This window comes from Mirounga leonina, unplaced genomic scaffold, assembly GCF_011800145.1.
Source record: "Mirounga leonina isolate KUSES-001 unplaced genomic scaffold, KU_Mleo_1.0 Mir_95, whole genome shotgun sequence".
NCBI lineage: Eukaryota > Metazoa > Chordata > Mammalia > Carnivora > Phocidae > Mirounga > Mirounga leonina.
In genome coordinates, this window is record NW_023270865.1 from 20742079 (window position 1) to 20758989 (window position 16911).

The 16911-nt window shown below is 33.1% G+C and overlaps 1 protein-coding gene across 3 annotated transcripts in view; it reads right to left on the minus strand.

Annotated features, from left to right (window-relative positions):
* CDH9 (cadherin 9) overlaps positions 1-16911 on the minus strand; it is an 82695-nt gene that overhangs the window by 25475 nt on the left and 40309 nt on the right. For 2 of the 3 annotated variants that reach the window (XM_034998807.1, XM_034998808.1), the window contains exons 2-4: positions 10254-10548; positions 2903-3022; positions 1640-1807 (exon numbers count right to left, since the gene is read on the minus strand). In XM_034998807.1, coding sequence (XP_034854698.1) covers positions 1640-1807; positions 2903-3022; positions 10254-10548 — 583 coding nt within the window. The remainder of the gene's footprint in view (positions 1-1639; positions 1808-2902; positions 3023-10253; positions 10549-16911) is intronic. The other variant, XM_034998809.1, reaches the window with a different exon arrangement.

The window sequence follows — 16911 nt, forward strand, 5'->3', positions numbered from 1 at the left end:
CTTCCTTCCTTCCTTCCTTCCTTCCTTCCTTCCTTCCTTCCTTCCTTTTTTGCTTCTTAATTAATGCCTTTAAGTGGGATATGAATGTTTCTATTTCCTGAAGTTTTCAATCATTATATTGCACTGTGCTGTCCTTGAAAGGATTTTAATTTGTGACTATTATTCAAGAGACAATAGGAAAAAGTTACAAAAAGAATTAATGAAAGTTAGAAGTGTTTTTAAACATTTAATATGTGCTGAACTCTGTATAAGGCCAAAGGCTCTCAATATTAATTTATTTAATTCTAACACTAGTCCTCATAAGACCAAGGTAGTAGATACATGATCTTCAGGGATGGGGCACAGGGAAATCATCCTATGAAATTGAGAAATGCAGGGTGAATAACTAAGTCTTTCTGACTTCAAAATCTATACTCTTTCCAATTTGCTTGGTGATTAAGAAGGACTTCTAAGTCCAACTGCCTAGATTGGAATGCTCATCACTGGGCAAGTTAAATTCTCTAACCCTTGATTTCTATGTCTATAAGAATAGGGTGATAATGACAGGAATTAGTTTTTTTATGAGAATTACATGAAATTATGTCTTTAGTATGTTTACTCCATGGCTAATTCTTAAATATTTTTATTATTACTGCTATTATAGTTCTAAACCTTTTGCTAAGATTATAATAGATCATGGAATTATAGAGTGGCAAACCATTTGAGAATTCAAGTCATACTCTTTCAGTTTATATTTAAGGAAACTGAGTGCAAAGTTTAGATTTATGTTAATTAAACTTATTATTTATATTCTCAGCAAACTTTTTAAAAACATTTATCAGATGTATAAGTTAAACATCCAAAGTTGAATCATCAAATATTTTAAATTTGACTAGTTTGGAAAATGCTCTAATGTATTGGATTCAATATCATAAATTTAAATTTGAGACCCCTTAATTGAATATTTCAAAATAGGGCCCTTTATATTTTTATTCACTGCGGAAAGGAAACATCTGCAGCAAAGGGTTAGAATCTGTTTTTATAGGAACTCATCACATGCAAAGCATCCATGGTTTAACATACATGCCTAAAATGGTGATAACTAAAAAGGTATTGACTAATTTAATCTTTATAAGTAGGTAACAGGTATTAGCAAACTTTAACACGTCTCAGATGCCATCAGAACTAAGATATACCATAACTCTATGGGCCATTAGGAAGAACGAGTGCTGCCAGTTAAACCCAACTTGCATTGATTTTAATACAGTATCTGATTTCAGAGACTTTAAAACATCTAGTGTGTGTTTTAGAATCGATTGAAATAATTGAAATTAATAAAAAAATAAATAAGGGAGTATTATTCTTATATACGGACAAGATAGCTGAGTTCAGACAAGTGACAGACATGGATTTGAAATTAGGCAGTCAGAATTGAGAGTCCACTCTGTGAACCATGAAAGAGATAAGAAAAAGAGTGAGATGATCATAGTGAATATTGGGAAATCAATTTATGGAAATTGTGATATTTTGTCAGGGGGACAGGTTGTGGATTTGCCTTTCTTCATAAACTAATTGTGAAAATACTAGTACAAATATTAGCCTCTGTTTGTAGTGGTGTAGGAGAAGGCTTCGGACATGAGATCAATAAAACCTTCCTTACTCTGGGGAAATCGAGGAGGGTTGTTGTTGACATCCGTCAGAGTGATGTTTACTGTGGTGGTTCCAGAAAGGCCTCCCATCTGGCCGCCCATGTCTTTGGCTTGTATAACCACTTGGTACTGCTCTCTATTTTCTCTGCTCATGTCTGGTAGTGCAGTTTTTATTATGCCTTTTAGAAAAAGTAGACAAATAGTTTACAATTTAATCACTGAGTTTTAAGATTAACTTATGCAAGATCTATTTTACAGAAGTTCATCATAACAAACAGATAAAAAGTTGGTGTACCTAAATGTATGAAATCCATAAACATTAAATTGTAATGGACAGAACAGAAAGAATTCTTCTGTCGGGGTTCAGTAGAGCATGAAATCAGCCATAATACCTCACTTGCTAAAATGTTACACAGAGGCCGCTAAGGGCAGGGAGGGTTTCAGAGAAGGGCGTAGGCCTTGGAATGCCGAGGCCCGCATGACCCCTCTGTCATTGGAATGCAGTGGGGAGTTACCTTCCCCGAAGCTCTCTTAACCCAAACAGCTGCCCTGTGTTCTAAGAGATGTATGCATTGTCCCCTAGGCTATGTTTAGCAGAACACGCAGATTAGCATATCTTATCTTTCCCATAAATCCTCCCAGTTTCCGTAAGACCCCCTTGTCACACATCACGTGCTTGAGAAGCAGTGATAAGGATTTGTGATTATCCTGAAGGACCAATAAAAGCGGGAGCAAAGAAGAGCAAAGGGTCTTCGTCTCGGAGCTTTGACCCCCTTGTCTTCTCCTCTCTTTCACGGCAAAGTTTGGAGTCATCTTTCATCCATAGGGACAGGGATTGCTGGCCATTTCCAGCATTCTTCCACAGGCTATTGTACAGGGAATGAGTTTAGCTAAATCAATTTAATTATCTTTTTGATTAAAAAAATTAACTTCATTCAGAAATCTTCAGATTAATAAGCTTGCTTGATTTTGATGATTGTCACATTCTTTAGGTTTTGAGTATTTCCTATGACACATAAAGTGCTAAATCTCTGAAATGTTGTATTTGGTGTCATGAATTTATAATAAAATAATAAATAATAGTCTCACAAGCTAACAGTTCAAATAATCTATTTAAATAATATGAAATTTGCTTTTATTTCCATGGAACACCTGTAGGGAATAAGTGAAAGCATGATACTGAATCAATAGCTTTTAAACTACAGAAAAATCTATATTTGTGCATCCAGATGTATTACAACATGAGAAAGAGACCAAGTCTTAAATGTTATTACCTGATTCTGGGTCCACTGAAAAATATGGCTGTCCTTGTAATATGCTGTAGACCACTTTGGCACTGTTTCCGTAGTTGGCATCATCTGCATCTGTTGCGGTCACTTGTATAACAGATGTCCCTACATGAGTCCCCACCCAAACACAGACACTTAAATACTTCTAACTTCGAAAACTGTCTTTCTGAAAAATTACCACAAGGCGTGTGGTGTCTTAGACAATGGTATATGTTTAAAGAAATTTGTTTAAATGATGTTGCCTCAAAAAAAAACACAACACTTATCTTTTTCATTCCTTTCTTTAAATTTAAATATCCCTTAATTTTATGGTTCGAGCTCTCTGAAAAAAAATCAGCAACCTATTTTATCGTAAAAATGAACATAATGAGACAAACGCACTGCATTTTTTTGATCAACAATATGGAAAGGAACAATTTTTCACTGAATACAATGCACACGCAATTTTCAATTAATGCATTTATTGCTAACTGGAAATGTGTATTCAAAGATAAAACCAGCATTGGTAAGACCCAGGCTGCTTTTTGCTCTGGTAGATTAACTGTATATTGTAAATAGAATAAAAAATAGAGGGGCCCTATTTTTATAAAAAACAAAATGACATAAAATTGACCTATAATTTTGTGTGTGTTTAAGATATAAATGATTATTAAACATCTGTGTCTCCCTTTAAAATGTAGTTATCAAAGTCATATATGATTATATTTACTGATATGCTACCTATTATTTGCTGCACATAATGAAATCACAGATATTTCCTCCAAAAGTTAAGAACGAATATAGTTCTGTTACATGCAATACTGTAATTTAACACCCCTCTCTGTTTAATTTTATTCTATAAAATGTAAACCATTTTCTTTTAACTTTATCACAAATTATCTTTAAATGACAAAAGAATTTTAAAAGGGCTAGTTTCAGGAGCTTAACATAATGTAGTGTATTAATGGGCTTTTCTGATATTTCACTAATTATAAAGATTGAAAGCATGGTTATAAAACTACTATTAACTAAAACCTACTATGTATCCCTTGGGCAAAATGAGTTTGTATGACATTTTCTAGTATACTACATATAATTTTCCAAAGTTTGACTGATTCTTACATAGATTTTAAAATTCCTTAGGACAGGGTAAGTTCCATCTTGGCCCTGTCACCTACTTTAATACCCCATATGTTACACACTCAGAATTTGTCTCATTGACTTGTAGTGAATGTTTCTCAAAATTTGCATGTATATGTTTATGCGAATCCTAAAAATTAATTAATTGTACTTTAAGATTAAATTAACAGCTCATTTTCCATCAGTGTATCTGAATACTAACACCTGAATTTAGCAGTAGTCTTTTTTATGTTTTTTTCAAAATTAATTAACATACGAGAACTTGAGCTCTTTCTCTTCAGGCCTAGAATCGATACTTGGTACATCCTGTGTGAGGACACGCTGTGACTTACTCCATGGATCCGAGGTGTTCTCCTTTGTCATTTAAAAAACACCCACTCACATCCTTGCCAAAGCAAAAATAATAAAGTGATCTCCACCTCCCCATAATAATGTTTAGAAGTTAAACTAAAGTGGTTTTCTGATTTATATTGAATTTATTTAACCTATGTGAACATACGTTAGTTAGAATAAGAATTGTTTTCATAGTTGAGGATTATTTGAAATATGAATTATTCAGTGTAACCAATATGCTAAATACAAGTAGTTAATTCATCAATTTCATGACATGTATTTTGCTACCAGTTGCATTTTTCTTTTACTGTGAATATCATTTCATAATGAAAACAGGTAAAAATATTCCTCTATACCTTTTGACACTTTTAATAATATACTTTGTTGTTAAATCTGTTTTCTATTGTTTGCTTTTTATTGTGGGTATGTGATCTTAGAATATATCCAAAAATACTTGACCTAAAAAAGACAAATAATTTAATCTAAAGAATAAAAATCTTGTAATGTGACTAAAATGTTATATACACTCATATAGTACTAGTACTATCCCTTCTTTTAGAATCATGGTAATGATTAGGAATGGTGTTAAACACTGATGACCACTGACAGCATATTATTATGATATTTATAATGGTAGAATGAAAAAAGAGAAGTACCTAGTGTGATGGACTTTAAGGAATGGGTAGTTGCATTTATTTCATAGGTTGTATTTTTTTCATAAACTTATTGCAGTTTATATTTAATAATAAAATTAGAAAGTAGTTACTGTGTTTTTTGTACTGATTTTATAATTGTGTGCTTATAAAGATGGATTAAAAGATTGTGATTTTTATACCCCTCTGAATTTTCTGAAATATTTATAATTTTCATTTGTTCTCAAATAATTTAAAATAAGTATTTTATTTTTATATTAACAAAGATTAAAAAACTAACTATAGTGAAGCCTGAATGACAAATTTATTATATTTGTTATTTGTAGGCTTTGTCCTGTGTGATGTAAATTCTCCAAAGGCAGAGGCCATGTCTGGTTTTATTCAACAGTTTACCTTTGAAGCCCAACAGAGTTTCTAGCAGAATGTCATAATGAGAATGAACATTTACAGAATGATTAAGGTAGACTAGGCAGTATATTCAGCCTTTAATTTACATGAGTACTTTATCCTCATGAGAAGCATGAGATGAAGGCCTTGAGACATAGAGAGGTTGCTCATGGCCCCACATCTAGTAGGTGATAGAGGTAGGATTCAACCTAGCTAGTCTGAGGAAAGGAGCACTGTTCTAACTACTTCATTAAATGGCTTGTTTGGCATTGTGGCTATGATTAGACACATTATTGAATCCACAGGCAGTGAACCCTAAGAAGGGCTTGGATTAAGTCATAAAGGATTCATTAGTGAGTTCTGTGTGTAATCTGTGAAAACTACAGAGGGATTTCTTGTTGAGGAGATGATGTGGGAGGGGAACTGGATAAGTTTTTGAGAGACTGGTTTGGCGAAATACCCAGTCCGAGAGAAAGTAAACCCCGCAAATTTACACAGTAAAGGATTTTGCTTAGATGAAGATGAATGCATGCAAATATAGAAAAGTGATAGATAATCTTTAATCAAAGTTTAATGAACACAAAAAGTAAAAAAAATATAAAAAGTTGGGATCTGCCATAAATATTTAAATCAGTGTATCCCATTTTCCTTCATTATATATCCTTATATATTATCCAGATTATGTGTTCTGATGAGAAGATGCTAATGCATTTCAGATTTCAACAACTGGAGTCATTTGATTTTAACTTTTGAAAAGGAGAGAAGCTTGTGATTCTGAGAAACACAATGGAATATGGCATATGGTTTTGACAGAAAGAAGCATGGGCAGAGGGATAAAACAAGGAGAGGAGCTGCTGAGAGAGAAAAAGAGACAATTAAGGCAAAAATAAACAGGGAAAAGGGGACAGTATGAAGGAGAACATTGGAGGATATTATTGGGGAGAAGGGTAGGATAATAATAAAGAAATTTCGTTTTATTTCATAAGACTTTACCTCCAAAGTTAACAGTTTTTTTTTTTTTTAAGCTCTGGTTTAAATGAAAATCACTAATGAAAATAATATTAGAATTAAATCATTGTGCATTACTTAATTTATAGAAGCATTCTTTATTATTTGATTATGTATGGGCTTTAACTCTTAGTATGTAGGTTACACATAGCTTGAAAAAGTTCCCAAGTATCACCCTTTAGTTTTTCTCTAATTGATGATCTGTGTAGGTAAAAACAGACAATCACAACTATAAAATTATACTGAGTTAATATTAATTTTCCTTTAGAGTTACATACAACAACAAAAAAAAAACAATATAATTTCAAAATATAAAATGCATGGACTTTTTATTTAGATATTTTATACACTAATAGATCTAAAATCTTAATGTAAAATGCAGTCACTCCCCTTCCTGTTATTTGGATTTAATTTTATTGAGAAGGGCTTTGAATTAAAAGAATAAAATAAGAAAAATACTATGGGGTAAATAACAGGGTGATGGGCATTAAGGAGGACACGTGATGTGATGAGCACTGGGTGTTACACGCAACTAATGAATCAATGAACACTACATCAAAAACTAATGATGTATTATATGTTGGCTAATTGAATTTAAATAAAAAAAGAAAAATGCTGCTTTTGAGGAGTTACTAAGACTCTAATAAAATTAGAAGTTTTCCATAATAAGCACAACTATTTTGCAGTGGGGGAAAATACTAAGGCATTAAAATTATCCAGTTTTCCCTGCTTTTATTAACATTTTTTTTCTTTCTATAACTAGTAAAGTAATAAATAATGTGTTTTGTGGCAAGTCAGTTTAACTCTTTTGGGCTTATTTATACTTATTTATTAGAAGAAGTGTAATGTGGTGTCTTCCGTGTATGTGTGTGTTTGCATATAATATGTACATTTATACTAAAAAATAGTCACACATACAAAGTCTATCTGTGGGTCAAATAGGAAGCAATTAATTCGGTGATGTCAATCTTAGTAGTAATAATAACTGTCGTCCATATATAGGATCAAGATTTACCTGTAGTTTGTATTTATTATTAAGGTTTTATTTATTTATTTAGTTGAGAGAGAGAGAAAATCTTGAACAGACTCCGAGCTGAGTGCAGAGCCCATCACAGGGCTCCAACCCAGGACCCTGAGATCATGACCTGAACCAAAACCAAGAGTCAACACCTAAATGCCTAGGCCCCCCAGGTGCCCCAAGATTTATTGGTAGTTTTTAAATCTTCTTTTATTAATATGAAAAGCTGCAACCATAGCAATACAGCTACCAGCTATATGTTTCTTCTTTTTTCAGTTTTGTTGGAATTGTAGGCATATAGACAGTGCAATTGACAATGACCTAAATTCTCATTTTTAAGGCCTGCGATAACTAGAAATTGTACTGCCCACAATTTAAAGTTTATATAAATGGAATATAGATTGCCTTACAGGAAGGACTTTTTGGACAAGATAATCTGCAAGCCTTCTTCCATGTATAAACTTATATATTCTGTATTTTATAATGGGTATTGAACAAGTGAAGTCTTTTATTTTTAATAAAATAGTCAAGTGCTTATTCTAGTGCTGATCTTATTACATACTTGATAAATATTAATAAAACTGATATAGAATATATTTGAATTATGTAGATGTTAAACAGCACAAGATAGTATGGGGAAAATACAGGTTATTTGAATTTCAATATTAATAGTCTGGTAAGTATTCTGATTTTTAAAAAGAGGTAATTTGAAAAATTTAAAAGTTACTCAAATATAAATCAGTTATTAAAATGTGTCATATTCAAATACCTGTCACCCAAATTATACTTTTTATTCCTGTAGGTATATCAAATCTATTTCCAGAAAGATAAATGGAAGTTTTTGTACTATTAAGTGTCAAAATATCTGACAAAATAGGGGTGCCTGGGTGGCTCAGTCAGTTAAGCATCCAACTCTTGGTTTTGGCTCAGGTGATCATCTCAGGGTCATGAGATCCAGCCCAACCCCTCAGTGCAGAGTCTGCTTGGGATTCTTTTCCTCTTCCTCTCTGCTCCTCCCCCTGTTCGCACTCTCTCTCTCTCTCTCTAATAAATAAGTAAATAAAATCTTTTAAAAAATATCTGGGAAATTAACATACATGCAGAATAAACAATAATGTTTTATAAAGGTTAAAGTGTGTTAACCAGAAAACCAAACTAATTTAGAATGCTCATCAATAGGAAGTTGAAATGGAGAGTATAATTTTAGATGTACCTTCATCTCAAATATAAGCCCATAAGGAGATCATGATATATATCTACCTTAGCCCACTGGTCGACCCATTACTTTCCACGGAACTATACCGAGCTAGCAGAAATTTTAAAATGTTGAAGAAACCACAACCACTCATATTTCATCCTAGGCTTTCTGATTTCATAGGACTCCTGTCTGATTTGATAACTCCCTTTCATATAATTGGAATGAATACCTGAAAAGGCAGTTGAACTGCACTTTTCTCAGGTGGATGAGATTCCAATTGAGGTGAGAGGAAATAAATTCTTTACAAACACCTGGTTTTTCTGGCTAGATGACACACATAGTTAAGAAACATTTTGTATCATTCACTCAGTAAAGGTGGATATGTTTGCTTTTCCTCATAAAGAAACCATTTTAGACTGAAACATGTATTAATTGTAATAATTTCAAAGTTAATCACTGAAAACTGATTTTGAAATAATATTCAACTAAGTAGTATCAAATTTTGAAAATTGGTTGCAGATTTTGGTTATTACAGTAAGTTTATATCACTTCTTTCTTAATATGTTATGGCTTAATAATAATCAGCTCTTATCTCATTAACAAATCCAAACTTACACATGCAGGTAAAAGTGGCATAAAAACAGATGATATTTAAAATTGTAAGCAGCCTTTAAAATGAAACAATTATTTTCAGTTTGCATAATAAACTATTATTCGGTAGTGGAACAGCGCTAAAATAACATTAAAAGACTTGGAATATTGTTATTATGCTACCAGGTTTTTTGATCTTAATTCAGTTGCTTAATCTTTCAGAATCCTGGGTTCCTAATTAACAGAATGGGGATTTAAAGTTCTATTTCCCATACCTTCCACATAAAGTTGTTTCAATGATCAAATGAGATGATCAAAAGAAATTTGTCAGATGCAAGCATTAGTTGTTATGCAAAATTATGCAAGCAAAACTGTCCAAAACTGTCCAAAACTGCTGACACTCTTTTTTTTTTTTTTTAAGATTTTATTTATTTTTCAACAGAGAGAGAGACAGTGAGAGAGGGAACACAAGCAGGGGGAGTGGGAGAGGGAGAAGCAGGCCTCCCGCGGAGCAGGGAGCCCAATGTGGGACTCGATCCCGGGACCCTGGGATCATGACCTGAGCCGAAGGCAGATGCTTAACGACTGAGCCACCCAGGCGCCCCAAAACTGCTGACACTCTTTGATATCCCTTTTCTATTTCAGGCAAAAATACATTCAGCTTGACTGCCATTTGAATAGCAGTTGAGTAGAGGTGAAAATGTTGGTTGAAATGAAATGGAATAACTGTTCTCAGTCATCATATTTTTAGATAATATTTTTAGATACCATTTTAGGTATAAGTTACAACACAACAGGAATCATTAAAATATATAAAATTGAAAATAATTAGAAGTGACATAGTTAAAACTAAATAGTAGTTTTCAGTTATATATAATTCTTTTTTTTTAATCAACATATTTATTGAGTACCTCAGTTATATATAATTCTTATCTTGAAAGGGGCTACATATGGTAACTGTATGTCCATAATAATCACCTTAGCAAACAAACAAAGATATTAAGTTTACATGGATTAGCATATACCTACCGACTCCCGACATTTCAGGAACACTGGCAGTGTATAAGTCTTTTGTGAATTTTGGTTCATTGTCATTGATATCATGGATTTTAATAATAAATTCAGATTCAGGTTCCACCTGCCGCCCGGTCTTTCTGTCTATAGCCTTGGCACGAAGAATGTATAGGGATTTTTCTTCTCGGTCTAATTTCTTTGCAGCATGAATATCTCCTGTATTTTCATCTATAACGAATAGACTGCCAGCCCCATCTCCTGTTAATATGTATTTTAAATTTCCATCTCCTTTATCTTGGTCAGTGTGAAGCTTCAGAGAGGCAGAAAAGAAAATTTCTATAAATACATGCATTGTTATTACAGAAAAAAATTTTGGCACATAGCAATTCATCTCCACATAACATCACTGAAACAATGATTACAATGATTATCTTAATTTTCAGTGTAAGAATACTAAGAATTTCAGTTTTATCATTCTCAAAAATTTTAAATATATTTACACATCATAAGGGGTTAAATTTAAAGTATGATAAAAATGAATATATCTTTTGAAACAAAGTTTTGAATGGTTCAAAGATTTAAACCTCTAGTACATAAACAAGAAAAAAAGATCCATAAATCTAGAACTTGGGTAGATATACTCCTGAATACATTTAACGTCATTCAACTCAAAGAGATGATGTGAGACATTTTGAACTTTTGATGATAAGTTTAGAATATATACCATAATTGTAAACTGATTTTACCTCCCTTCAGTATGATATTGTTTATAGATTCAGAGGCCCTGTTTTCGGAGAAACCAAACAGAGAGAGAGAATTTTAATTTTAATTTCAAAGATTCTTCTCTATATGACTTTGGGAATGTACACTTTCAAACATGGTGGTCTCATTTTTTTGGAAGTGGACATATCTATAGGCTTATTTAAAATCCCAAGTGATATTAAAAACACAGGGCTTTTCCACTGGCCATATATATATTTTTTTTCATAAATTATCTTTCTTCTGATACATAACGATCTTAAAAGTAGACTTCTTAATGTAGAAGGCTGTCCGCCGAGTACTTAAAACAGACAAATAGATCATGTATTCACAGAAATTTAGGAATTGGAAAAAATCTTAACATTTTTTTCAAATCTAACACTATTCTGAAACTTGAGTCTTAACTAGCCTATCCCTGCTTTGTTGTCTTCCATCATATACTTCACAATTCCCATTACATCCTGCTCCACATATTTCTTTGATGTCTCATTCCATCTTTGAATTATTTGACTATTTAAATAGTGTTGTTTTTTTTTTATTATGGTAGCCAAAATAACAAACTTGGGATTCATATTGTATTCCTCTTTACTTTTAATCCCAATGCTAAAATAATCATTTGCAGTCTTTTCTTCTCTGAAATCTCTTCCCCACTCATCTATATGTCTCCATCTCTATGGCTATCATTGTGGTTTTGTCTTCCATCATGTCTTATCCGGACCACTGTAGTAATCTCCTAATTGATGTCTGCCTCCCCTATTGCTCTACTCCAAACAATTTTCCATTCTAAAGAAGGTGATTTTTCTACATTAAAAGTCTGGTCATGTTACCTCTTGGCTTAAAAATCTTCAACAAGCTACAGTGCAACAGAAACATGAAATCTTACAAACCTGGGTTAGTTTCATGCAAATTTTTGTGTTATATTGGGCACATTGTGTATGTATTTAATCTAAACCTATTCTATTAAAAGGACATAGTTTTCTTTTAAAAATAATCTTCATTTTTATTATTCTTCTAATTGTTTGGAGTCTATCACCTTATTTATACATCTTCCATAATCTCATCCTTGTCTCCAGAGGCATCTCTGCCACCTTTACCCATTTCATTATCATTCTGTACAGACCAATTGTATTATTTTGCCTTGTACTATCTTCTTCATTTTCAGAGGGCCTGTTTCAGCTTTCATACTTGATGTTTGCATTTTTTCCTTTTACCCTTTAATACTCTTCCCCTTCTCTGCTCTGTTTCCTAACTAAATATTTATCATAACTCATTTAAAATAGGGATGACTTCTCTGAGTTTCTAGATTAGAACAGATATGCCAGCTATGTAATTACAAAGCACATTTCAGTGTCCTATCATGATATTCATCACATTTGGTGAAATTGCTTACCATGCCCACTAAACCATAAAATCTAAAAGAGAAAGATTGGTATTTTTCTTTTAAATTGCTAAGATTTCATTGAAGATGACATAAAAATGGAAAGGCATTCCATGCTCACAGATTGAAAGAAAAAATATTGTTAAAATGTCTATACTATCCAAAGCAATCTACACATTTAATGTAATCCCTATCAAAATACCAACAGCATTTTTCACAGAGCTTGAGCAAACCATCCTAAACTTTGTATGGAACCACAAAAGACTCCAATAGCTAAAGCAGCCTTGAAAAAGAAAAGCAAAGCTGGAGGTATCACAATTCCAGATTTCAAATTATATTACAAAGCTGTAGTAATCAAAACAGTATGGTACTGGCACAAAAACAAACACATATATCAATGGAACAAAATAGAAAAACCAGAAATGAACACGCAACTATATGGTCAATTAATCTTCAACTAAGCAGTCAAGAATATCCAATGGGAAAAAGACAGTCTCTTCAATAAATTGTGTTGAGAAAACTGGACAGCAACATGCAGAAGAATGAAACTGGATGACTTTCTTACACCATACATAAAACTTAATTCAAAATGGATGAAAAACTAAAACCATAAAAATCCTAGAGGAGAACACAGGCAGTAACTTCTTTGATGTTGGCCGTAGCAGCTTCTTACCAGATATGTCTCCTGAGGCAAGGGAAACAAAAGCAAAAGTAAACTATTGGGACTTCATCAAACTAAAAAGCTTCAGCATGGTGTAGGAAACAATCAGTAAAACTAAAAGGCAACCATCAAAAAACACGAAATCTTGCCATTTGCAATGACGTGGTTGGAACCAGAGGGTATTATGCTAAGCGAAATAAGTCAATCTGAAAAAGACAAGTATCATATGATCTCTCTGATATGAGGAATTCTTAATCTCAGGAAACAAACTGAGGGTTGCTGGAGTGGTGGGGGGTAGGAGGGATGGTATGGCTGGGTGATGGACATTGGGGAGGGTATGTGCTATGGTGAGCGCTGTGAGTTGTGTAAGACTGATGAATCACAGACCTGTACCTTTGAAACAAATAATACATTATATGTTAAAAAAAAAAAAAAAAGATAATAGGAAGAGAAAAATGAAGAGGGGAAAATTGGAGGGGGAGATGAACCATGAGAGACTATGGACTCTGAGAAACAAAGTGAGGGTTTTAGAGGGGAGGGGGGTGGAGGGATGGGTTACCCCAGTGATGGGTATTAAGGAGGGCACATATTGAATGGAGCACTGGGTGTTATACGCAAACAATGAATCATGGAACACTACATCAAAAACGAATGATGTAATGTGTGGTGACTAACATAATAAAATAAAATAAAATAAAAAACTAAAAGGCAACCTTTGAAATGGGAGAAAAGATATTTGCAAATGCCATATCTGATAAAGGGTTAATATCCAAAATACATAAAGAACTTATAAAACTCAACACCCAAAAACCAAATAACCCAATTTAAAAATAGGCAGATGATATGAATAGACATTTTTTCCAAAGAAGACATACAGATGGCTAATAGACACATGAAAAGATGCTCTAGATTGCTTATCATCAGGGAAATACAAATCAAAAATTACAATGAGATATCACCTCACACCTGTCACAATGGGTAAAATCAACAATACAAGAAACAACAGGTGTTGGTGAGGATATGAAGAAAGGGGAACCCTCTTGCAGTATAGGTGGGAATACAAACTGGTGCAGCCACTCTGGAAAACAGTATGAAGTTTCCTCAAAAAGTTAAAAATAGAACTATCCTATGGTCTACCAATTGCACTACTAGGTATGTACCCAAAGAATACAAAAATACTGATTCATAGGGATATATGCACCCCGATGTTTATAGCAGGATTATCTGCAATAGCCAAATTATGAGAAGAGCCCAAATGTCCATCAACTGCTAAACGGATAAAGAAGATGTGTGTGTGGGGGGGTGTACCACATGATTTCACTCATATGTGGAATTTAAGAAATAAAACAAAAGAACAGAAGGGGGAAAAGAGAGGAAAGCCAAGAAACAGACACTTAACTATAAAGAACTAACTAATGGTTACCAGAGGGGAGGTGGATGGGGATATAGATAAAATAGGTTATAGGGATTAAGGAGGGCATTTGTTGTGATGAACATCTGGTGTTTCATGTAAGTGTTGAATCACTAAATTCTAAAACTGAAACTAATATTACACTGCATGTTAACTAAACTGGAATTTAAATTAAAACTTGAGAAAAAATGTCAATGGAAATTTTACATACATACACATGAATCAAAATTATTTTTAATTTTTTCTGTGTACTTATCAGTTTTCCATGTATTTAACATAATGATAATATGTCAACCTAAAAAAATAGCCACTTTATTACCAAAATGAATGTATTTGGGAATAGCAGAGGAACTCTAATTCAGGACAAGTAGACTATGGCAAGCCATAGGCAAATCTGAGGAGACAAAGAGAAAGTCAGCTTTTATTAAGTTTGAGGAGGAAATTGAGGACAGTTGTTTTAAACCGAAGTCCACTGGACAAGAACAAGAATTTGAGGTTGTGACAGTTTCTCATTGGCTGCAAGTGGTGGTTAGTGTGTTGTTGCTGGAGCAGAAAGAGATCGTCCTTCTTGCAGGTTATGGAGGCTGCAGCCCGTGTTAGGTGTGGGAGATATGTTTTTATATCTTACTTAGATTCGAATACCTGTGGAAACCATTCACTTTTCAAACATTCTCTCCTCATTTAAAGTACTTTGCAGTCTGGAAAAATATTTAGCCAGAATGGTAATCATAATCACTATACTTTTCTCTGAATGATTTTATATTTGATTTAAAAAATTTCAAGGAAAATTCAGTATTAAAATTATGCTGCTGGCACTGAATATGGGGTCTGAGAGAAATTAAATTAGTTATGGATTTTCAGATTAAGTACATTATCTGAAAATACTGAATTTTACAAGACTTTTCAGAATAAGTATGTTGTCTGAAAATATTGAATTTTAATTAAAAAATAAAATACTTGCAACAAAATGATAGTATTTTAGTCATTCATATATTAAAATCATTATAATTTAGGTTTATATTTTATTCCTAACTGTTCTAATTCCTTCCCTGATATTTTATATATACTCTTTATTCTGTTCATTTACATGCCATTTTAAGAGAATTATGTTACATAAAAATCACACATTTTAAAGCAGGTATTTATACAATTCCATTTTAAGAATGAAAATTCACAATACTTCTTTTCTGATGCAAGCTAAGAAAAAACAACAAAAAATACTATCTCAAAATACTGGAATTTTTTTTATCATGTACATTATTAATTTTAAATTATACATTTAGAGTTTATAGAAATCAATAGTAAAATCTATTATACCATAACCTAAATATAAATAACATCTTATATATGAACCTAAAACTCAGCAATTTTATAGGATCAATGAAAACAAAATAAAGTAGTAATGTTATAAATATTGCTTATCTATTATAGAACAAAGTCCACATAGAATTCCTAGAGAAATATGAGTACTCAAATATAGTTATTTTCTTTAGCTCTCAATGTACCAAGTAGTCCTCCCTCCCTGGAAGTAACTTACCTGCCTCTTCTAAACTTGAATAAAACCCTGATAATACAATAAATCCTAGATAGTTTTGAAATGCTATTATTTTCCAACAGTATCATTTTTGTACAGTATCAACACCATCATAGTTTTGCCAGGTACAGTTATTTGTTTTTAAGAAATTTGGAAAAAAAATGTACACGCAAAATAAGCTAAAAATTTAAGTTATGTCTGTGATGTTTTAAGACATATACACCCACACTGAAAGGGTTCAGAAAATAAATCTTTCACCACTACTAGGAGAAATATATTTGTGTCGGAACCCAGCATCATTGAAGAGCTTTGCGATCACTCCTCTCTGTAGGCCATAGCTTACCATGGGAACTGAAGTCACTGAACTGGGATACCTAAATGTAGTGGGAGTAACTGGATCCCAGAGTGGCTGGGGCCAAGTGGCAGCACTCAACTGCTCAAAGGAAGGTAGCAGGATTACCATAAAGGACAGTAGAGTCAAAGCAGTGGTCAGAATAGTCTGACTCACTCAGACCTACGACATTGGCTAGTTGATCATGGTGTTCCCAGAAGTGCAATAGATAGACAGGAACTCTACTAAATTCTCATTTGATCTGTAAAAAGCAGAAAAGTTTAAGGTCAAGAAAACAAAAGGCTAACTTGAACCATAAAAACAGAATCATGACTCCTTAGTCTGTCCCCAGACTTGAGCCAGTTTACAGATGCAGACCCTTTGAATGAAGGACATGCTGAAGTCCCCTTGAAGAACGTCCCCGGTACATGCTCAAACATTCATACTGTTAGTCTTTTATTCTTTCTCCTGGCCTTCCCCAAATGGACCTATGCCTTCTACCAAAGTAACTGTGTACTGGAAAAAAAGGAAATAATCAGACATTTGGGGATTACTGGACACTAGCTCTGAATTGTTACCGATTCCAGGAGACCCAAAAA